The sequence below is a fragment of the Kickxella alabastrina genome, assembly GCF_025024165.1.
Source record: "Kickxella alabastrina strain RSA 675 chromosome Unknown BX661scaffold_1, whole genome shotgun sequence".
NCBI lineage: Eukaryota > Fungi > Kickxellomycota > Kickxellomycetes > Kickxellales > Kickxellaceae > Kickxella > Kickxella alabastrina.
Genome location: NW_026251472.1, coordinates 528949 through 549682, shown reverse-complemented (window position 1 = coordinate 549682; position 20734 = coordinate 528949). Strand labels below are relative to the sequence as shown.

The window sequence follows — 20734 nt, the reverse complement described above, 5'->3', positions numbered from 1 at the left end:
TCTTATTTTTTGTATTTATTTTTTCTTGTGCTTAAACTCCAAAAACGCACGCTTATCCTGTCTCTTGACCTTGCGAATATCAGCATTGCGGTCCTTCCAGTTGCTTTTCCGCAGCGTAATCGGTCTGCTGCCCACATACTTGCCGTTAAACTCCCTCCACGCTTTGAGGAAATCATCAGCATTGCCAAAGCTCAAAAACCCGTACCCGCGGCTCTTATCCGTCTTTTTGTCCCGCACCACATGAGTGCGCTGAAGGCTTTCGAACTTGCCAAATACCTGCTGGAGCATTTCGCTAGTCATCTCTGGGCCCAGATCACCGGCAAATAGCCGGTAGTCGTCGGTTGGCCATTTGTCCAACGTTGCGTCCTCCCATACTTGTCCGCCGGCCATACGCACTATTCGCCGCTTCTTATTGCTCTTGCCGTCTTTACCCTCCTTGCCATCGCCATTGCCGTTGTCGTTGTCATTCGCATTGGACTGCTCGGAGCCAGTAGCAGCAGCGGCAGTGGTTACTGGTTGTCCATAGGGAATATACGTTCCTTGCGCGGCATCGTAGTAGTAGTACTGCCCGTAGATCGTGTCGTAAAGCCACGTGTATCCGCTCTCATCAGTAACGTATGTGTACTGCTCTCCAGTGGTAGCGGTAGTGCTGGCGGATGTTGCTGCCGCTGATGCAACTGATGATGCTGCTGGTTCGCTGCTCACTGCTGTCCAGCTGAACGGAGCTGGAGCGGCTGTTATCAGCTTCGATGTTGTCGTTGTCGCTGTGCTTGTTTGCTCTTTGGCCGCTTGCTGCTTGTTGCTGGTTTTGTCCCCTTCCTTGTTTTTATGCAACACTGGCTCAGATGACAGTGCGACCGAGCGTGGGTTAAGGATCTTTTGCTTGGCCTGCAGCCGGTTCTTTGATGGCAGCATATGTTTTGAATAATGAAGATGCGTAATATTTATGTATGAATGAGTAAAATAAAAAGTGACTACAAAAAAAGGAAACAAGGCACGGTTACGTTTCAATTTCACTTTTTTTTTTTACCCAAAAACCAGGCTAAAACGCCGTGCAGAGTCAAATTATAGGCCTAGCACGCAAAAATAAAAAGGTCACAGCCGAGCAAATGATGGCTTTTGCTGGCACCTTGCACTACTGCCAGAGTAAAAAAATAATAATACACATTTGGTTCTAGTAAAAAAAAGTGTGCATTCGGAGCAAGTGTTAGAACTAGATATGAAGCTCAGGGCAAACCGGGCGACACCACTGATTCGCCCGATCCGACTATCAGAGACGCGCCCTCTGCGGGCAGACAGGCTATCCGCCGCATCACCGATGCAGCTGCAAATGTCGACTGCGCCGAATGCGTCGATGGAGAGTACAGGCGACGATTCCGATAGGCGTGACCACTCCCATCGGGTACCCGCGACGAGCTACCGATAGTCCGATACCGCCTGGCTGACTGCAGCCAGGATGTGCCCGTGCGCAGGCTGTGCGGGTGCGCCAAGTAGTCGACAGTGCGCATGCAATACCACCGCAAGCGGATATGGAACCCAAGCAAGAACGTCAGGCCCATGAAAGCCACCAGAACGAGAACCATGTAGAGTGCAAGCAGCGTCAGAAACACAACGGAAGCAGCCTGCGCGACCGGTGATGTCGGTGACATGGCCCAGAGTGCGCCGACCGCCCGCCACAGCACCTCCTGGAACCCCCTCTGGTCCTGTCCGGCATTGTAGAAGCACCGTATAATGCATGCCAGCATGACAGTGATGTACAGCAGAGCTGCGGCCACAAATGCCATGAACAGGCCGTAGTTGGCGTCGCCAATGCACGTGTTCATCCAGCGACAGTGGTGGTCGTAGCCGCCGACGCACTTATTGCACAGCTTGCAGTGCCGCGTGCCTGGGTTGGCCAGCAAGTTGCAAACCTGGCAGATACTGGTCATTGAGTTCACGACGGGGACACCCCGCTCGTAGATGTACTCAGGGTTGCGCCCTCGTCCAAGAGCACTGTTACCAGCGGTTGCCTGCGCCGACGACTTGATCTCGGGCGCCTCGACGTCGCGAAGTGCTATGAGTACATCCAAGATGATGGTGACTGCAGCTAGCGCCATCTCACCCACCAAAACAACACGCCATCTGGCAACCGCGTCTTTGTTGTTCGCATCGGCCACTCGCAGGTACAATCCGAGAACAACCCCAAAACACAGCACAAACAGCGCAACACCCACCCAGTGAACAATGAACAGTGGGTCCCAGGGCCCCTCGAACCCATGCTTTCGAAACCAAAATACCGATGCTCCCTTGGGCACCGACGCCGAGGCGGGCACAAGCTGGGCTATCCTCGGCATAATATTGCCGAAGCGAGCCCGATGCTTGCGCCTTGTGCCCATCGAGCTCCCATTCACAGAACCACATCTGTGGTCTACATGCAGCTCCGATGGGGCTAGCGTAATGGAGTCGGATGCGGACAATACGCCCTCAGCAGAGACTTTGCTCTGCGCCACTGTTGCCAGCGTGCCCATTGAGCTCATATGCTTGGGTGCGACTCTGTACTCGCTGGCGCCACTCCCGCTGCCGCTGTCGACACTGGGGCGACCTGAACCCGCAGTGCCAAAGTGTGGCTTGCTAGGTGTCCCCAGGGTGCTGTAAAAATCCCAGTTATGCCGGTCATATTTGGTGTTGCTGTTGCTGCTGCCACTTCCACTAACACGCGCATGCACCCCTCTGCTAGAACTGTGAACTATGCTCAGATATCCAGCACCTTCATTATCACGGTTGCTATCACTGTCGTCTTCGTCTTCGTCGCCGTCGCTGGCAGAGCCCCGACTATCGGCATCCTCTGACCCACTCGATTCGAGCGTAGACACGATGTCGAGCCCATGCAGTGCCTGCATCGACGCCGTGCGCCTCCGAGAAAATACTGGTACAAAACCGACACCCTCGTCAAAATCACTGCTGTCGTCATCTTTGTCGTCTTCTTCCTCATGGCCGCTATAGTCGGAGTAGCTCTCCCTGTAATTTTCAAATATTGCGTCTTTACTGGAATTGCTCTCGGCAATGTCAACTGAAATGCTGCTGCTGCTGCTGCGGCGGTGGTTGTCTAAAGCAGATACTGTGTGGCTAGTGTGGTCGTCCAAGCGTCTGAGCGACTCTCCAATAAAGCCTTGGTTGGGGCCCTGGTCCATTCTTAATTGAGGTTGTGCAAGGTTTATATGTGCATGGCCCGCCAGCCAACAAACAGGTGGGGTGAAATTTAAATGTAATAGAAAATAGAGCTGAATGCAAATAAAAAATCAGCAAAAGAAACCCGCTCTGTTTGTATTTTGGCCCTTTCAAAGCACAGCAACTTTTTCCCTGAATTTTTGTTTACGCAAGGAAAATTGAAGACGAGAAGAGGATATCAAAATATTTTTACATGGCGAAAAAAAGACTTTTAGCTTTTCCCGTTGTACTGGGGTGAGAAATCATAACGAAAGGCAGCGTTTTTTTCCAATCAAATCGAGAATCTGTTATTCAAAAAAACTGTACGCCTGATCCCTAGGCTAGGCCTCTTATTCTCACGCGCGCGCACAGTAAATACCACCCAGTTATTACTCCTCGGGCCGGCATATTCACGCGAGCTGCTGGCGCACCTCCTCTGCAAAGTCAGGCTTCACAGCCTTCTCGACTCCCTCACCGCGCTCGAAGCGCACAAAAGATGTGATCTCAACCGGTGAGCCGACGCCCTTGGAAACCTTCTCAAGCACTTCGGAAATGGTTCCGCCGCCAAAGAGGAATTGCTGGGCTTCGAGCACCGATACTTCTGGCAAATCCTCCGAGTTCTCGGTGCCCGCAGCCTTGGCGCTCTCCCACTCAGCGACGGTCGTGTATCGCGGGGCGTAGCCAACAACCTGCTGGGCAAGGCGCCTAGCGAGCTGGCTCAGCGTAGCCCGGTGGTTGTCTTTGCTTAGGCTGTCGCTCTTGATAACCACGATTCCGCCAATCTTTCCGGCTGATGCACCGTTGGTGCCTGCAATCGCGCTGTGTACGTACCCACTGACAACAACATTGTCTTCAGATCCGACGGCAGCAGCCCTGCGCAGCACAATGTTCTCGCCCAGCCGGCCAATGGTCTCAGTGACTGTATCGGCGACGGTCCGGTCAGCCAGCATCTTCTTGCCCAGTTCGCTGATCTCGACATTTGCCAGTACGGCGCTGTTGGCAAAATCCACCCCGGACTGCGCAATAGCCGAGGCAAGATCAACAAAGGTCGAGTTGCGAGCGACAAAGTCTGTCTCGCACCCGAGCTCGATTATCGAAGCGGCGGTCAGCGCGTCGTTTACATGGATGGCGATTGCACCCTCGGTGGCCACGCGATCCTTGACCTTTTCGGCCTTTTTGGCGCCCGATTTCATGGCGTCGTCTTCAAGCCATTGCAGGGCCTGGTCAATGTTGTTGTCTGTACTCAAGAGCGCCTCTTTGGCCTTGGTCATCGATACAGGGTTGAGCTCGCGCAGCCGCTTGAGCGCCTTGATGTCCACTTTGGTCGCGTACCCGCGCAGGAAACTGCCGAGGCTGTTGCTCCTCAGCATCGAATTCGAGACGAACAACTTTGCGGCCGACATGTGTTTTATAAATTTAGAAATGTACAGCAATTCAAACGAAGAAGAATACGAGAAACAAAAAAGTTTAAATGATACTGTGGATCTTCAATAATGATGATGATAATCCGGGAGCGACTCTCCCCTGTTATCAGCTCGCTGAGTCGTGATCAAAACGCCATCTCAATCACAAGCAAGGCTCCTTTTTTGGTTTTCGTCGAGCACGTTGTTTATTTTTGCTTCTTTTTCGGCATTTTCATTTTTTTCGAATTGTGGAACATTTAAACTCACCCCCATGGCCTCCAAGAAGATTGTCGTGCTCATTTCCGGCAGCGGGTCCAATTTGCAAGCACTCATTGACGCCGAGCAAAAGGGCGAGCTCGGCTGCGGCAAGATCACGCTGGTAGTGAGCAACAAGAAGAACGCCTACGGACTAACGCGCGCGTCCAACGCATCGATCCCGACCTTTGTGCAGACGCTGAAGCAGTACAAGGACGCGGGGAAGACGCGCGAAGACTTTGACCATGACCTGGCTCAGCACATTGAGAGGACAGAGGCGCCTGACCTGATTGTACTGGCCGGTTGGATGCACATTCTGTCGCCAGCGTTCATCGACATGTTCAGGGGCCGGATCATCAACCTGCACCCTGCGCTGCCCGGCGAGCTAGACGGTGCGCATGCAATTGACAGGGCGTATGAGGAGTTTAAGGAGGGCAAGAGGTTGAGCACAGGCGTCATGGTCCACTATGTCATACCCGAGGTTGATAAGGGCAAGCCCATTATGACGCAAGTGATTCCGTGTGTCGAGGGCGATACGCTGGAAGACTTGGAAAACAGAATCCATGCTGCTGAGCACCAGATTCTGCCAAGGGCAGTCAAGCAGGTCCTTGCGGGCAGCGGCCAGACTCAGTGAGCGCTTACTTTCAACTTTATATATATATTGAATTAGAACCCTATAAAATCTAGCTTCTTTGGAGGCACACGCAGCGTGCTTCTATTCTGGCTCTTGCTCCTGGAACACACTGCCCAGCTCGAGGTCGTCAAAGTCATAGTTGGCCTTTGCCCGATTGTCGCGCTTCAGTGGGCGCGGGTTCTCACTGGGCGTGACCGACTTATAAGCAATGTAGCCCTGTTGATGCTTCGAATGGAACTTTCTTTCTGGCAGAGCTGCGTACTCACTCTGAATAAAGTCGTAAAAGTACTTGTAAAAGTACATCAGGGCATCGTACTCACCGTCGTACTCGCCATTCTTAAAGCTGTCGCGGTACAAAAAGTAGATGGCCTCGATGGTGGCCATGAAGCTGTCGTCGAGGTTCTGGTACCGCCAGAACCGTGTCCTGCGAGGCTTCACAGTAACCTTTTGCATGCGGCGCAGCTTGATGCTATTGTGCACCATGCCCTTGGCCTGCGACCAAGTCCCATCAATGACAATGACCCTGTCAAAGGTAGATGCATCCAGCTCGGAGATGTCCTGGGCATCCGGGCCTGGGAACAAGAGCGCCGTGCGGCTGGGATCCACGTCGTCCAGGCAAGTGTCCGAGTACGTGATTATTTCAATGTCTTCGGGCGCGATAATCTTGGCGTGCACTGCAGTTGACTTGCCGTCGAGCTCCCTGGCGTGCTTGATCACGTCCATTTTAAACGGCAGCCGGATCTGCGGTATCTTTCCCGCCAGCTGTGGCACTGGCCGGCAACAGAAGTAGCAAAAAAACTTTGTTTTCTTTCCGCACAGGTCGCAGGCCAGCCGCTCGCCGCAGGCGTCGAGCACGGGCTTTGGCTCTATCTTTAACGCTTCTATGTCGTAGGGCTGCGCACCAACCATGTTGAAATAAAATATGTGAATTGAACTATAGTGTTTAAAATGTAAATGATTTTTTGAGCGGATCAAGCGTCCGCCAGGGGCAAAGACGGGTCAGCTTGCCTGGCAGCGGACGGGTACTTTTTCAAATTTCATCTTTTTTTGCGCCAATCCACGTGATATAAATCGATTAAAAATGAAAAATAGAAATGGTTGTAATGCTTGCTCAAAAGTCAAACTTTTCGCGGAAGGCGCTCAAATCCTGGCTCTCGCAGGCCTCGGCAAGCTTGGGCTCGCCAAGCATGTACATCGACAGCTGCAGCGCGTTCCAGATTGTCGAGCTCATGCCTGCGGCCTGTGAGATAGATCCGCCTTTCTCGTCAAGGGACCTCATCTCGCGCTGCTGCAGGGACAGTGCTATGAGGCAGTTTTCAGCAGCCTCGCGGTGCTGCCCCATGTTGGTCGAAGCCAGCGAAAGATTGTAACGCGCGCGGATAAAGCTCGGGTTCAGCTCAAGCGCGCGGAAGTACGCGGTCGTGGCATCCTTGTTGCTGCCGACATGCGCCTGCGTCGCGCCCAAGCGGTTCCACAGGATGTAGTCGTCAGGGCGCTTTGATAGCGCGGCCTTGAAGCAGTCGGCGGCCTTGTCGTACTCGGTCGAGATGTTGAACAGCACGCCCAGAGCCACCTGCACATCAGGGTCCCAGTCCTGACCGGGCGACATGCGCGCCGCTTGGATGTAAATGTCCTGCACATAGTCCTTGCGCCCGTCGCTGCTGGTCATGCTATTGGATGCTGAAGCTGGCACCAGCGACTTGTAGCGTGGGTGGCGTGCCACCCATTCGTGCAGCTCATCGTATGCGTCCATCTGGTACCCCTCATTGGTATATGACACGGCCAACGCAAGGTGCGCGCCCAGCGAGTCAGGATCTAGCGAGATTGCCTTGCGCAGCGCCGCGATCGCTGCCTGCTCCTGTTCGTTCTCCTGCTGTTTAAGGCCCAGCTGCAGCCACATACCGGCGTCTTTCGGGTTCTTCATGACGGCGTTCTCGAGCGCCAGGATCTTGTCCCCCAGACTGGCTGACTCAGGACTCTGTTGCATATGCTGGATCGTCTCGCGCAGCGCCTCTGGTGACAGATCCGCATAGTAGTTGTCGTTTTGGAACCGGTAGATATTGAGCTCGGGATCAACCGCGCGATGCGTCGCCTCCATCGCGTTCATGGCCTCCCACTCCTTCTGTGTGTCGAGCCATTCGCGGTCCTGGTCGTTGAGCAGCGGCTGGATGTTGTTCTTGAATTGCTCCAGCCAGTCGCTGTCCACCCCGCCACGCAGAAAGTCGCTGCCCGACTTGTCAAGCCCAGCGTCGACGTCCTGCGGGTGTCCGCTGACTGACGATTCGTTCAGCGGCCCGTCTAGCGTCTGCTCAAATTCTTCGGCCCAGTTGCGCTCCAGTCCGCGTGCAAATTCCTCCGAGAAAATCTTGCCATCCTGCGGCGTTTGCTCGCTCGCTCGCGCCGCCGCTTCGCGGTTGACAAGCTCCTCCGCGCGGCGCTCAAACTCGGTGGCCCACGTCGGCCCGTTGCTCACAGCATCCTGTTGCAACGCGGCCTGTTTGCCCTTTTCATTCGCCACCACCTGGTTGCCACTGATGGTCGCCTGTCCGTCGGCCAGTTGATGCATAAATGAAAAGAAGTCGGATTGTTTAAATTTGGGGTTAGCACTTTGGCTCATAGAGTCCAATATTTGAGCTGCGGTCTTGGCGAGATTGTCATTGCTTGCTGTTTCACTTAGTTGCTCAGACACATTAGAAATCTTGGGCATTTGCTGCTGGGCAGTTCCACCTACCTGTTGTTGCTGCTGATAAGCCATCATCGGAGGCCCCTGCAGCATCATGCCGGGTCCCGACATCATCGAGTACATGCGTGCCTCGTTAAAAGCCATGGCCATCGGGTCGGGTCGCATGACGGCCGCGTTTGCCGGCGCCTGAACTACGCTCTGCGCCTGCACTGCCGGGCGGTGGAACTGCTCTGCCCAATTCGCCTGCTGTCCGGCCATCGGCCGCATGTGATGCATTGGACCCGCAGGATTCATTGGTGCCGGCCCAGCGCCAGGGCGAGCAAATACATGCTCGAGCTCAGCATTTCCGCTGCTGCTGCCGACACCTGCCGCTTGATGCCGAGCAAAATCCGCCGACCAGTCAGCCTGGGGCACGCTGGACTTGGTGTGCGCGCCGTTGATTTCACGGTGCATGTCGGCAAAGTTGAAAGCCCCAGGACCCTGTGCTCTGTTGGATTGTGCCATAAACTCATTTCCCATCGTCTGCGGCGACGCTACCGGCGCATTCTGCCGGAATGTCTGTCTAAACGCCTGCTTGGACGACGAGGGCTGTGTTTGCGGGCTGAACCGATCCTACAGTTTTCAAGTGCGCAGTAATTCAATAAACAGCTCGGGGGTATTAGTCTCGTGTGCAAAAAAGGATGTCTTTGAATACGTATTTCGCTCTGCCTCTACTTACCTGCTCCAGACTGTGGTCCTTATTAAATTGCTTCACAAGGCCGTTCATTCCGTTTCCGGGCCCGCAATCGGCGCCATTTCCAACGAGGTCGGAGAAACCAGACATTTTTACGTATTTTTAATGTTTTATTTTCAAATTTCAAAGTGTAAAAAGTTGAAAAGAGTTGCTGCATGCCTTGCAGCTGAAATGGGCAGCAAACATATTAAAAAGCAAGCATGGAGAGGAACACATCATGGCGTTGCAGGTGACAGCACGTGCAAAAGCCTTCATTTTTAAATGGGGCTGTGGCAGCGTAAAAAACACCCGTGCTCCGAGCCGATATTACGTCACGTGCAATCTTTTAATCAAGGTTGCAGGTATGGATCAGGGCTTAAAACACTTTCAATTTTTCTTTATTTTATCTCGATTCTTGGTGACACGGATCGGGCTTCGTAACTGAGTTGTAAGCTGATTTTGCAATTATTTTATTAAATCAAAATTATTTAAACAAAAAAGACTATCAATCAGGCCAAAAAGAATGTTCTCAAAATAAAGCTAGAACACAATAGTGTTGTTGTGGTGTTGGTCTCAGACATAGGTTTCCTCATCTCGGCAAAGTGTCACGTTCGCTTATGAAAGCCATACATGTTTATACCACAGAAGTCATCATAGCCACACACAACAACATTATTATATTCACGCTTAATAAAGAGGGGGTACAGGGCAATATTACATTATATACAAATCATCAAAAAAAACATTACTACACTAAAAAAATTGACTACCAGATAAAAAATACAAATGAGAAAGAAAAGAAAAAGTTTAAGGCTGAGCGGTCAGCAACGGCACCTTTTTAAATGCTACAGAGACGACGAAAGATAAAGAAAAATTGCAGCGATAAAATTTTTTTTTTGCAATTCACAAAATTTTTTGTTACTGATCTACTAATCGATCAGTTTACTCAGTGATCAGCTATAGCACGTCAATTACAATTAGTCATGTCAAAGTTTCTCAAGGCATTGCGCGGCATGGTCATTGACAGCGTTTTTTACAACTGGTAACTTCCCAAATGTGATATGTGAATTGAAAACAGCCTCAGATTGTGTGTTGTCTTTTCGTCTTGTGAATGGAATGATTTGTCAATTGATAAAAGGTCTTTTCGATTTGAAATCTTGTTGTCTGCGTGATTGTTTTTAAAAGTGAAAATCAAACATTGATCATCCCACTGTCTTATAAAATCTAAAACACTCATTTCCGCGCCTCCTCGGCTACTTGAGGATGGTGTGGCCTCGTCATGCGAGTAGCACAGACGCATTAATGGCTGAAGGTCCCCATCGCTGCGCATGCCAGTCAATCAAATCAGATGATCAGTCTGCAATGGTAATCGTTTCGGGCTGAAACTATATAATTCCCCTTTAAACATTTTTAATTAGCCCAGCCCAATTTTTTGTTAGGCCGTTGTGGTGGATGCAAACTTCCGCTTTTGTCCACAGGGCACAGTGCAAATCTTTGTCCAATTCTAGCATGAATCCTTTTTTCTTTTTGCCAATTTGCCAATTTGTTTGTGAGCGATTCAAAGTTTACAAAGGCACTACAGTCAAATGCAATTTGATCCTTGATATTTCAGCAAGTAAAGAGGTAGTATTTCATCATCATTTTGTCCTTTTTATTTTATTTTATTTTATTTCATGTTTTCATGTTATTTTTTATTTCCTGTTATGCTGCTATTCCGGACATATTCGTTCTGTTGTATCACATGAAACAGATTGGGCATTCAATTATCTTTCTTGATTTAACAACAAATTAGATAAAAAACATTATTGACAAATTTGGAGTGTAATAAGAAGGCAGCGTCCGTCCCAAAAAAATACATTTTCTGTTTTAGAATTGGGTATTTAATTTTCTCCAAGTTTTACTTTTTTTAACATAACTTTTTATTAGCTTAGGCTTTAAGCGCTCTAATTTTATTTTTTTATTTTTTTAATCATGGCGGCCGACAAGCCATTAACAGCACAGGATATATTTAATCTTCCGACAACAACAGAAACAGTTGTGTTTTACACATCACTGGGAGTCACTCTAGCATCGTTTTCCCCTCTTTTCTACGCTGTTTGGTTCCGAAACTTCCCGCCTATGAAGGCGCAACACGTGGGTATCACCATCACAATTGCTATTGGTGGAATTGTTTTTAATATTTCGAACAACATAGCACAGGGCATGGCTATGTACAATGGTGCACTTGGAGCATGCAGGTTTTGGGGTGCCTGGGTTTTATTTACATTTGGTCTGGCGGTGTTTTTGTCTGCCATTTACATGCGCCTAGTCCTGTTTTATCGCGTGTTTATCTCGGGCAGCACAAAAGCACGTACAGAAAACAAAACTGTTGGATTTTTCCGCAAATTCTGGCCTTTCTTTGCAATGTGGTCACCAGCTCTCATCACAAGCATTGTGATCACTTCGCTCAAGGGCCCACAGGGCATATGGCTTCTCGAGGATCATGGCCTGCGCGCGTGCGCATTCAGCGATGGGTATTTAATGTGGATTTATGTATACTTCCTCATCATGATTATCGCATCATGGGTGCTGTATTTCCGCATGCGCAAGATTGCCAATGCGTTCAACGGCTTTCGTATGGCCATCTGGACTATAGTTGTTTCGACAATTGTTTTGGTTGTCAGTATGGTGCTGAATCTCACTAAGGGCTCAAACTCTCCCTGGGGTCGGATTGCCATCGCCTTGACAAACATGGCCATGCTTAACGGCTACATTTGGATGATTTTAGGGCCTCCAGTTATCGGACACATGTTTTGGCGCGAGCGAACAATGCGCAGTTTTATGAACACGCTTCACAAGGATAGCTTGGTTGCCCAGCAAACTCGCAGCGTGGAGATGGAGGCATTTGCCCACGACAAGTTGGAAAACAACCACCAACCGAATTCAATATATGACCAGGGTAACTTGTTCGCTGATGATATAAATCAGCATGAAATGAAGATGGAGGGGTCCCAGTTTGAATTCCAAGATCCATTGCCCGTATTTATAACGGACACACAGCGAATGCTTTAATTGGTTTGCATAATGTATACCACTTTTGTTGTTTTTATTTCACAACTACACTTAAATAAAAATACCGCCATGGAAAACATTTCTAATTATATTAATAAAATATTTAATGGTGTAGTATTCTTGTTCAATAATTCATTGCTCCGTATTTGCGTTTAATGATTGCGTGAAAGCGTTGCAAAAATAGTTCGGGTATCTGTCTGAAATGGGCGAGTATTCCTGAACTCTAAGAAAATGCAATGAATGCATTTATATAACTCGACCCATGATTAAGGATTTTCAGCAATGCATATCACAGTTTAGGCACATGGCTTTGCATGTTGTCTTAATGGGGTTAATTGATTATGCGTGTGGCAATTAAAAAATGATGATACATTTTTATTATAGTTTATTTATGTGCCAAGAAAAGCATATAAGGAATAGCTGTCGGGCAGCTAGGAATTGTTCTCGGAAAAAATAAATAACATGTTTTTAATTATACTTTTGTAACATGCATCTGCCAATTGAAATACAGAATCAAACAAACGAAGGTGGAAATCGGCTCGATCAGACGGTGATCGAAAAAGGTAAAAAGGAAAGCAATTGCTTCATGCACAAGAAAATACATCCTGCAACTCATGGTCTTTTTGACAATCTGACGGAATAGATTTCTACTCACAGGTGCATTTATAAAGGGCCAAATAGATTTCACACTGCTTTGCACTGATTGCATACTTTTTTGATTGATTAAAACTTGCAAGATTCTGACTTTACCCAAATGACCTCGACATTGTGTCTTCGAAACACAAAGATGAAACCCCCCTGCTATTTGAAAACTAACAACTTTATTTCCGATTATCTAAAGTGAATCCAGCCTACTTTTGCAATATATATTATCGTTGCACATTGAACAAAAACAGCGTGTTTGCGTAGTATGCTTCCTTTGTATTTGGTTCTAAAAATAAAATGTAGTTGAAATATATTTGCCATTCCATTGTATACATTACCATATCACAAAAAAGCAAGACAGCTTCTTGTGTCAACATTGCCCTTCTTGAACTTTATTCTTCTTTTCCACAACATATTTTTATTAACCTTTAGAACTTTTTTGTACATTTTTTTGGTCCTTAATTTCTTTTTAGCTTAAAATTTTTACTGACAATATTCTTTAATACTTGCATTACAAAATGGGGAGCCACGTGCCTTTGACAGCGCAGGACATGTTTAAACTTCCAACGACGGCAGAAACAGTTGTGTTTTATACATCCCTGGGGATCACTCTAACATCGCTATTCCCCCTTGGCTATGCCATTTGTCTCAGAAGCTTTCCGCCTATAAAAGCACAGCATGTGGGTATCACAGTTACAATCGGTATCGGCGGGATCATTTCTAACATTACTTATAATATTGCACAAGGAATGGCTATGTACAATGGTGCACTTGGAGCATGCAGGTTTTGGGGTGCCTGGGCTGTATTTACATTTGGTCTGGCGGTGTTTTTGTCTGCCATTTACATGCGCCTAGTCCTGTTTTATCGCGTGTTTATCTCGGGCAGCACAAAAGCACGTACAGAAAACAAAACTGTTGGATTTTTCCGCAAATTCTGGCCTTTCTTTGCAATGTGGTCACCAGCTCTCATCACAAGCATTGTGATCACTTCGCTCAAGGGCCCACAGGGCATATGGCTTCTCGAGGATCATGGCCTGCGCGCGTGCGCATTCAGCGATGGGTATTTAATGTGGATTTATGTATACTTCCTCATCATGATTATCGCATCATGGGTGCTGTATTTCCGCATGCGCAAGATTGCCAATGCGTTCAACGGCTTTCGTATGGCCATCTGGACTATAGTTGTTTCGACAATTGTTTTGGTTGTCAGTATGGTGCTGAATCTCACTAAGGGCTCAAACTCTCCCTGGGGTCGGATTGCCATCGCCTTGACAAACATGGCCATGCTTAACGGCTACATTTGGATGATTTTAGGGCCTCCAGTTATCGGACACATGTTTTGGCGCGAGCGAACAATGCGCAATTTTATGAACACGCTTCACAAGGACAGTTTCATTGCTCAGCAAAAATGCAGTATAGAGATGAGTGCGCATGCTCGCGGACAGTTGGAACACGATATGCGCGAAATTTCCATATTTGGTCACAGCGAGTCATTTAATGGCAGTGTTAGCCAAAAAGAAGCAATGATCGCTACCCAGCTTAATTACCAAAATCTAACGCCCGTGTTCACGAATGATTTGCGACAAATGCTTTAGTATTAATAATATTATTAAATACACTTAAATTTGACGACATCTAGTATATTTACTGTTGCTATTGACGGTGCAAAATGCCATTTAAATAACATACACAATCTGAATTTCCTCTTAGAAAACAAAATTATAAATTGGCCAAGCAATTATAAACTGATGAAAAGTTGAAGTCAAAATAGAAAAGTTTCACCTTGAGTGGAAACGCCTAGAAAGTTGATTTCCGATTGACTACGAGGGAAAACGTCAATTTTTTGAGTTTCGCTTGTAGGCAACATGAAGCTACCCCCACAAAGAAAATTGCAACAAACTCCAGTATCCATTTTTTAGTTGCCCTCAAACCACACATCTGCATGACAAAGATTATACATGTTTGAGATGCATCCATTTTTATTTGTTGTCAGATTTAAAAAGAAATTGACGAATTCCAACAGATCCACGCCACTTATTATCTTACGGATCACAAAAAAAACAATGAAAAGGCGACTGCCATGGTCAGAGCTAATTCGGTTCTAGAAAACTGATTAGCTCATTACCTTGCATTATTTATTATTTATTGTGAGCATAATTACAGCTTCTCTCCTACTTTTTTCTCTAGTATTTTTGCTTGTTTAACGTTTGCCTATTATTTTATTTCAGCTCGCATATATCTCCCCTATCAACCTTGGTCCTCAAATATGATAGCATCAACAATGGCGGGCGACAAACTACTGACGGCGCAGGATGTATTTGAGCTTCCAACATCAGCAGAGACCGTCGTGTTTTACGTTTCGTTGGGCGTGGCTTTAACATCGCTATTCCCCCTTGGCTATGCAGTTTGGTTCCGAAGCTTCCCGCCTATAAAAGCACAGCATGTGGGTATCACGGTTACAATTGGCATTGGCGGAATCATTTTTATTATTTCGTACAACCTGATGGAAGGCATGGCCATGTACAACGGTGCCCTCGGATACTGCACACTTTGGGGTGCCTGGGCGGTGTTTACATTTGGCCTAGCCATCTTTATCTCTGCCATCTTTATGCGCTTGGTGTTATTATACCGTGTGTTTATCTCTGGCACTATAATCGCACACACAAATAGCCAGGTTTATGACTTTTCCCGCAAATTCTGGCCGTTCTTTGCGATGTGGTTGCCATCGCTTGTATCCAGCATTGTTGTTTCGTCAATCAAGGGCCCACGGGGTGCATGGCTTCTCGAGGATCATGGCTTGCGTGCGTGCACATTCAGCGATGGGTATTTAATGTGGATCTATGTATATTTCATTGTTATGATTCTAATTTCTTGGGTGCTGTACTTCCGTACGCGCAAGGTTGCCCAGGCGTTCAACAGCTTCCACATGGCAATTTGGACTCTAATTGTTTTTACAGTCATTCTCATTGTCAGCATGGTCATCAACCTCATTAAGGGTTCAAACTCTCCCTGGGGTCGGATTACCATCGCCTTGACAAACATGGTCATGATCAATGGCTACATCTGGCTGATTTTCGGCTCGCCAGTTATTGGCCACTTGTTCTGGCGTGAGCAAACAATGCGCAATTTTATGAACACACTTCACAAGGACAGCTTGGTAGCTCAGCAGGCATACAACACGGAAACTCGGACAAACGTCAACAACAAGTCTGGAAAAGTAATTCAGCCAGACTCTATTTACTGCCCCAGCGTGGCATACAGCGAGGATATGCGCCAGCAAGACGGAACAACAAACACGTCCCAGTTTGAATACCAAAACCTCGCGGCTTCTTATTCGGCAGCTGCAAGGCACATGCTTTAATTTCTCCATTGTTTTTATAGAAAAATTTACATTTTGCGCGTCATTAAAACTCGATAAAAGTGGAATACATTGTTTTGTATCACCGCGGACGGAACATCAGAAGAGCATCTTCCTCGTCGTCAGAGTCAAAGAGCTCGTTCCTGAAGCTGTGTTCGGCAGAGTCAACGCGTATAACGCTTCTTTGACGACCACGAATGGCATTGACCAGGTGCATGACGCCGTCAGTGACTGCGTATGCCGAGTTCTTGGCAAATACGAAAATCCCACGCCAGAACTTGTAGTTTGGCAGCTGCTCAAGCCCACGCAGTCCACTGGACGAATTCAGTACACGGTTGTACAGCACGCCGCCGAGAATGTACACGCTGCCGACAACAAACACGATAACAAATATCACCGAGCGTTGACTGGGCTCGGATGAGGACTCCTCGTTGCCGTGGGCTTGGTCGGCAAAAGGTTGGCGCTGCGGGCAGGCAAGCGACGTGCGCCACTCAAATACAAAGGCGCAGTGGCTCCCCTCGGACACAAGTTCCGGTCCGCCGTAATTGCCTGTGTCCATAAACGCATCGCAAACAAACAAGATCAGCGCCGATTGATTGAGCTGCGGGTGTCCCGGACAAACGTCACCGCCCTTGTACTCATAAATAAGCCTGCTGTTCTCTCGCAGCCGCAGCTTGCTGCTGTCGACTTTCCCTAGCGAGCCACTCTGGTCGCCGCGCTGCCAGCGTGCCGAATTCAGCAATTCGTTGCTATTGTGCTTGGGCAATGCGCTGCAAATTCCGAGATTGAATTTGTACCCTGTTTCAAAGTCATTGACCTCGTAGCCGCCACTGTGGGGGTAGGCCCTGAGTGCGCGCAGATCGTAGACCGTGGTCCCCGAGCGGTCAATGACTATGCAGTCGTCCCTGGCGTCGCTTTGGGCGTGCACCTGGTTGGAAAAAGCAAGTGTCAGGAATAATATTAACAGATGGGCTGCGGCCCCGTCACAAATTTGTAGTAGCCGGCGCATTTTGTATTAAAGCAATGAGAATGAAGAAATAAAAAAGGAAGGATAAATAAAAAATAAAAAGAATAAAAAAGCCCATATCAATTCCTCTCTCTCACCCTTAGTGTTTGGCAGAACTCGCATTGCTGCATGCTCATGTTTTCCCCTTTCATACAACAAAATTAAATACGAAAGCAAAAAGCTGTTTTTTCTATTACTGCGACAGCTGCAGCAGAGTACCCAACATGGTAATGAGGATGGCAACGCCTATTGCTGAGGTTATCGAAATGGTGCGCTCGCTCCGACCAATATTCCACGTGTGATCATCCTCCTTGACGACGATGCGGCGGCCAGACCCGGGGATCCAGCCGTTGCCAAAGGTAAAGTCAGACACAGGAACGTCGTGCAGGGCGCTCATTGTTAGTGCAATAATATGTGGAAGGTAATGGTTGGTGGATATAGCGTAACGAATTAATAAAGTGTTTTGATTGCGCGCGCGAATATACACGTGCCGACAAGATCCCGACGGCTAATCAGCTGAGCTTCATGGGCTTGGTTCACGTGAGGCTGAGTAGCAAAATGTGCTTGTATTTAATAGTGATAATTTGAAAATGGTGGATTTTTATAAATAATTGTAAAAATACTGCTTAGTCTTACTGGCCGCCTTCTCCAGGGTAGATGATCGACAGCGGCTCTCTGTCAAAAAGTAGCGGCTGGGGGTCTTCGAGGTAGTATCCCTGGTAGCTCGGCTGGCTGTAGGCCGTATTATAATCTGGGAATGCAGGCAGTGGAGGAGGGAGAATTGTCGGCGGTGATGGCGGCGGCGGCAAAAATTCCTTGTAGTTGTTATAGTAGGGGTAGTTTGTGGGCACAGAAAGAGGAGGAGGAGGACGGAGGACCAGCTCTGGAAGCGGAGTCGGGTTACTGTCGTCACCAATGTCATTTGTCGGGCCAAACTGGGTCTTAGGCGAGTACTGATCAGGCTCCGGGCGCTGTGCGGGCAGCTCAAAACCAACTGCCGGATTCGAAAACCCCGAGTCTGGAGCCACCTGCGGCCCAGCACTTCCTCCTGCTTCTCCAGTCTCCTGTAGAATGCTTTCTGACTGGCCAAAGCCTTCCTTGGAAAATTTAATATTGTTGGTGGGCCTGGGCTGGTGACGAATAACAATCTTGAAGCCGCGCATCGACACATCATTGTTATTCAAGGCCTGCTGCACCTTGTCCTTAGCAGCAGGCTTAACCTGCTGCTGCTGCTGAAATTGCTTCAGAAATTGCTCCAATTGTTGTTGTTGCTGCTGCTGTTTTTGCTGCAATGTTTGTTGTTGCTGGAACTGCTGCACGATTTGTTGAAACTGTTGGTGCTGTTGCTGTATCGGATTTACAGCAACCCAGTTATTCGGCTCGCCTATCGGTATGGCTGATGCATGGGCTTGGCGCACGGAAATGCCTAATGCCAGGATACCCAAAATAATGACATCAAACATGCGAGGCATATTCTAGTTTGTCAAGTTGAAGAGATGCGGTAAGGAAAATATGAGTGTAGATATGTATGAAAAATGAATGCAATTGCTGGGTTGTTGGAAAGCAACAAATTGAGTTAGGATGAGCGCATGCTCAGCTCTATAAGCCTCGCAAAAAATATTATATTCCTTTTCTCTCACATATTTTGCTCTCAAATATGACATTGGGGGTTGGTGATGAGCACACCAATTCGAATAATTGAATAAAATATGATTGTACCAGGCGTGTGGTTACGATCAAGATATATTTTTTTCGTACGGAGAACGCCCATTTCAAACACGCTTTTATCTTCAAAACACAATGTGCGGGGGAGTTGAGCAAAATTTGATGTGGAGTAAAAAAAAATTATACATCGGTCAAAAGTAAACAAAAAATAAAAGATGGAGAACTGATTTATAGATGGAATATTCGACTAAGCAAAAAAATAAAGTTTGCACTGTTAACCCTGTTTTGCAAATCTGAAACTCTGCACGATGACTTTATACATTTTTGTATTTGTTTTTTCTTGTGGGATACAAGAAAAAACAAAGTCATCAGTTTAGGTGGATGCGTCTGTGTTCAATATCATTAGAAGACCGCGCACTTTCTTTATTTCCAGCGGGAGCATCGTGGCCGTAATGGTGTTCAAACTCGTCGTCAAACTGCTCGTCGACTGCATCAAACAAGATATGCGCGTCGTCCCTGTCTTGCCTGCCGGTGTCTCTCATCTCAAACTCCTGTTGATCAACTGTCTGGTAAATCATGCCGTCATCGGCCGTTGGCAGTGCCACATCCTTGTCATTGTGGCCCCCGAGCTCTGCGAACAGCTGCATGAGGAAGTACGCATAGAAGAAAAGAAGGAAGGTAATCGACAGGTAACCAAGCGAAAACGTGCCAATGTCGATGCCCATGTCCGACATGGCGGCAACATTTTCGCGGTTGGCCGACATGAATGTCATGCCCGAGTGGCAGAGGAAAAACACGGGTATGTACTGGAACGGGTTGGGCTCCTTGGTGTTGGTGCGGATGAGACCCGTGGTGATGAGCATGATTTCGATGCAGCGCGTAAGGCCGGCAAGCACGAGTGAAAGCCCAAAGACAAAGTGCACCTTTGTCGAAAACTCTGTGTTCTGCTCGTGGCTGCCCATTGCGCAGCCTGTAAATATGAGGATGATGGACGGGAACATGCTACGCTGGTCTGGGCCGGCCTTGCGCAGCATGTACGTAGACAGGAGGCCGCCGCAGAACCAGATGACCCCAAGGCTGGTGTGTTGCAGGTCCTTGTGCGACCAGCCTTTGGCCTTCTCCAGAAACCCGTGCTCTGTGAATGTATTAAAGAGACCCCACACCATGATCATAACGCTGTCGTACAGCTCGGGCGACCGCCCCAAGCGGTTTAGCCACGGCGTGGCTAGCCGCACAAGCAGCAGCAACCAGACGCCGTAGGCCAAGAACGAGCTGCCCATGATCAAGTGCGCCAGACATTGGCCTAGGAGCCCATCATAGCAATATCCAAGCCAAGCAACCACACCTAGCAGAATCTGCACATACGTGGCCACAACCATGGTGATGGCCATGTACTTGTGCGCTACGCAAATAAAGGGCCGCGCAAGATCGTTAAAGCGCTTCTCGGTGTGCATCTTGAGGTACACACCAGCCGCCAGCTGCGCTGCCAGGAGCCAAAGAATGAACCAGCTAAACTTGCTGTGCGCGTTTTCCTTGAAGGCGCGCCCGCTGTGCGCATGACCCAGAATGAAGCCAACGATGGCCATGACGCCGCCGGTCGCCTGAACAGGAACGTGCCATTTGTTTTTTCTCAGCCCCAGAACCATGCCAATGGGGAATAGCACGCCGAAGGACGCAGACATAAGCAGGATGTGCGCGCGCAGGACACCACCGATGGGCTCGCCCGAATCAAAGTTCATGTTGGCGCCGTGATGGTTGTGCGCCGCCGCTGGAGTGGCGAAAAGCGCCGTGATCGATGCCAGCAGTAGCAAAGAAATGAGTGGGGCCGAGTCCAGCTGCAAATACGGATACCAATGCCGATTCATACGTGTGTTATTGTTGTAAATAATGCCAAGCACAATACAAAGTACAAAAAAATTGTAAAGCAGTTGAGGTAAAATAAAAAGTAATACGAGTTACATGTGTGTTTATCTTTTCTTGAGATAAAAAAGTGGAGAAAGCCCCACACGGCGAATGTCCACAGTGATATGTTTTTTTCCACGCGACCCAAATCAATTATGCTCTGCAGAATTGAGCGAATATTTTTTGCGCATGCTGCATGCAATTTTTTTTTTACAATTTTTGGATAATTTTCAC

The 20734-nt window shown here is 48.1% G+C and overlaps 12 protein-coding genes across 12 annotated transcripts; 4 read left to right on the top strand and 8 right to left on the bottom strand.

Annotated features, from left to right (window-relative positions):
* BX661DRAFT_175205 (uncharacterized protein) lies at nucleotides 1–994 on the bottom strand. Its single transcript, XM_051534014.1, has one exon. It carries the CDS (start codon nucleotides 913–915, stop codon nucleotides 16–18), a length of 900 nt encoding a protein of 299 aa, XP_051395005.1. The 5' UTR covers nucleotides 916–994; the 3' UTR covers nucleotides 1–15.
* Nucleotides 995–1739: 745 nt separating this feature from the next.
* BX661DRAFT_138509 (DHHC palmitoyltransferase-domain-containing protein) lies at nucleotides 1740–1928 on the bottom strand (the record flags this gene model as incomplete). The annotated part of the gene is made up of 1 exon (XM_051532725.1): nucleotides 1740–1928. A coding segment is annotated over one exon (189 nt), but the record flags the coding sequence as incomplete, so codon positions are not given.
* A 1668-nt stretch (nucleotides 1929–3596) lies between these two features.
* BX661DRAFT_138517 (elongation factor TS-domain-containing protein) lies at nucleotides 3597–4556 on the bottom strand (the record flags this gene model as incomplete). The annotated part of the gene is made up of 1 exon (XM_051532727.1): nucleotides 3597–4556. One exon carries the CDS (start codon nucleotides 4554–4556, stop codon nucleotides 3597–3599), a length of 960 nt encoding a protein of 319 aa, XP_051395003.1.
* A 304-nt stretch (nucleotides 4557–4860) lies between these two features.
* On the top strand, nucleotides 4861–5478 carry BX661DRAFT_192628 (formyl transferase; the record flags this gene model as incomplete). Its single annotated transcript, XM_051537719.1, has 1 exon — nucleotides 4861–5478. One exon carries the CDS (start codon nucleotides 4861–4863, stop codon nucleotides 5476–5478), a length of 618 nt encoding a protein of 205 aa, XP_051395002.1.
* A 164-nt stretch (nucleotides 5479–5642) lies between these two features.
* BX661DRAFT_167849 (DTW domain-containing protein) lies at nucleotides 5643–6387 on the bottom strand (the record flags this gene model as incomplete). The annotated part of the gene is made up of 2 exons (XM_051533370.1): nucleotides 5643–5662; nucleotides 5745–6387. The coding sequence occupies 2 exons, from the start codon at nucleotides 6385–6387 to the stop codon at nucleotides 5643–5645; spliced, it is 663 nt and encodes a 220-aa protein (XP_051395001.1).
* A 202-nt stretch (nucleotides 6388–6589) lies between these two features.
* BX661DRAFT_139031 (uncharacterized protein) lies at nucleotides 6590–8984 on the bottom strand (the record flags this gene model as incomplete). The annotated part of the gene is made up of 3 exons (XM_051532764.1): nucleotides 6590–8407; nucleotides 8489–8773; nucleotides 8880–8984. 3 exons carry the CDS (start codon nucleotides 8982–8984, stop codon nucleotides 6590–6592), a joined length of 2208 nt encoding a protein of 735 aa, XP_051395000.1.
* A 1678-nt stretch (nucleotides 8985–10662) lies between these two features.
* On the top strand, nucleotides 10663–12002 carry BX661DRAFT_175196 (uncharacterized protein). Its single transcript, XM_051534013.1, has one exon. It carries the CDS (start codon nucleotides 10845–10847, stop codon nucleotides 11922–11924), a length of 1080 nt encoding a protein of 359 aa, XP_051394999.1. The 5' UTR covers nucleotides 10663–10844; the 3' UTR covers nucleotides 11925–12002.
* Nucleotides 12003–12952: 950 nt separating this feature from the next.
* Nucleotides 12953–14259, top strand: BX661DRAFT_175193 (uncharacterized protein). Its single transcript, XM_051534012.1, has 2 exons — nucleotides 12953–14204; nucleotides 14236–14259. The coding sequence occupies exon 1, from the start codon at nucleotides 13088–13090 to the stop codon at nucleotides 14162–14164; it is 1077 nt and encodes a 358-aa protein (XP_051394998.1). The 5' UTR covers nucleotides 12953–13087; the 3' UTR covers nucleotides 14165–14204; nucleotides 14236–14259.
* Nucleotides 14260–14850: 591 nt separating this feature from the next.
* BX661DRAFT_195231 (uncharacterized protein) lies at nucleotides 14851–15930 on the top strand (the record flags this gene model as incomplete). The annotated part of the gene is made up of 1 exon (XM_051537926.1): nucleotides 14851–15930. The coding sequence occupies one exon, from the start codon at nucleotides 14851–14853 to the stop codon at nucleotides 15928–15930; it is 1080 nt and encodes a 359-aa protein (XP_051394997.1).
* Nucleotides 15931–15969: 39 nt separating this feature from the next.
* On the bottom strand, nucleotides 15970–17031 carry BX661DRAFT_2352 (mannose-6-phosphate receptor binding domain-containing protein). The gene has a single exon (XM_051538992.1). The coding sequence runs from the start codon at nucleotides 16934–16936 to the stop codon at nucleotides 16010–16012; it is 927 nt and encodes a 308-aa protein (XP_051394996.1). The 5' UTR covers nucleotides 16937–17031; the 3' UTR covers nucleotides 15970–16009.
* A 407-nt stretch (nucleotides 17032–17438) lies between these two features.
* BX661DRAFT_2350 (uncharacterized protein) lies at nucleotides 17439–18685 on the bottom strand. The gene has a single exon (XM_051538991.1). It carries the CDS (start codon nucleotides 18403–18405, stop codon nucleotides 17566–17568), a length of 840 nt encoding a protein of 279 aa, XP_051394995.1. The 5' UTR covers nucleotides 18406–18685; the 3' UTR covers nucleotides 17439–17565.
* Nucleotides 18686–18861: 176 nt separating this feature from the next.
* BX661DRAFT_175187 (uncharacterized protein) lies at nucleotides 18862–20569 on the bottom strand. Its single transcript, XM_051534011.1, has one exon. It carries the CDS (start codon nucleotides 20461–20463, stop codon nucleotides 18967–18969), a length of 1497 nt encoding a protein of 498 aa, XP_051394994.1. The 5' UTR covers nucleotides 20464–20569; the 3' UTR covers nucleotides 18862–18966.
* Nucleotides 20570–20734: the final 165 nt, after the last annotated feature.

Bases quoted from the DNA above. Each gene is read 5' to 3' on its own strand.
- BX661DRAFT_2350 (XM_051538991.1), bottom strand. From the start codon at position 18,405: ATGCCTCGCATGTTTGATGTCATTATTTTGGGTATCCTGGCATTAGGC.
- BX661DRAFT_175205 (XM_051534014.1), bottom strand. From the start codon at position 915: ATGCTGCCATCAAAGAACCGGCTGCAGGCCAAGCAAAAGATCCTTAAC.
- BX661DRAFT_2352 (XM_051538992.1), bottom strand. From the start codon at position 16,936: ATGCGCCGGCTACTACAAATTTGTGACGGGGCCGCAGCCCATCTGTTA.
- BX661DRAFT_175196 (XM_051534013.1), top strand. From the start codon at position 10,845: ATGGCGGCCGACAAGCCATTAACAGCACAGGATATATTTAATCTTCCG.
- BX661DRAFT_175193 (XM_051534012.1), top strand. From the start codon at position 13,088: ATGGGGAGCCACGTGCCTTTGACAGCGCAGGACATGTTTAAACTTCCA.
- BX661DRAFT_175187 (XM_051534011.1), bottom strand. From the start codon at position 20,463: ATGAATCGGCATTGGTATCCGTATTTGCAGCTGGACTCGGCCCCACTC.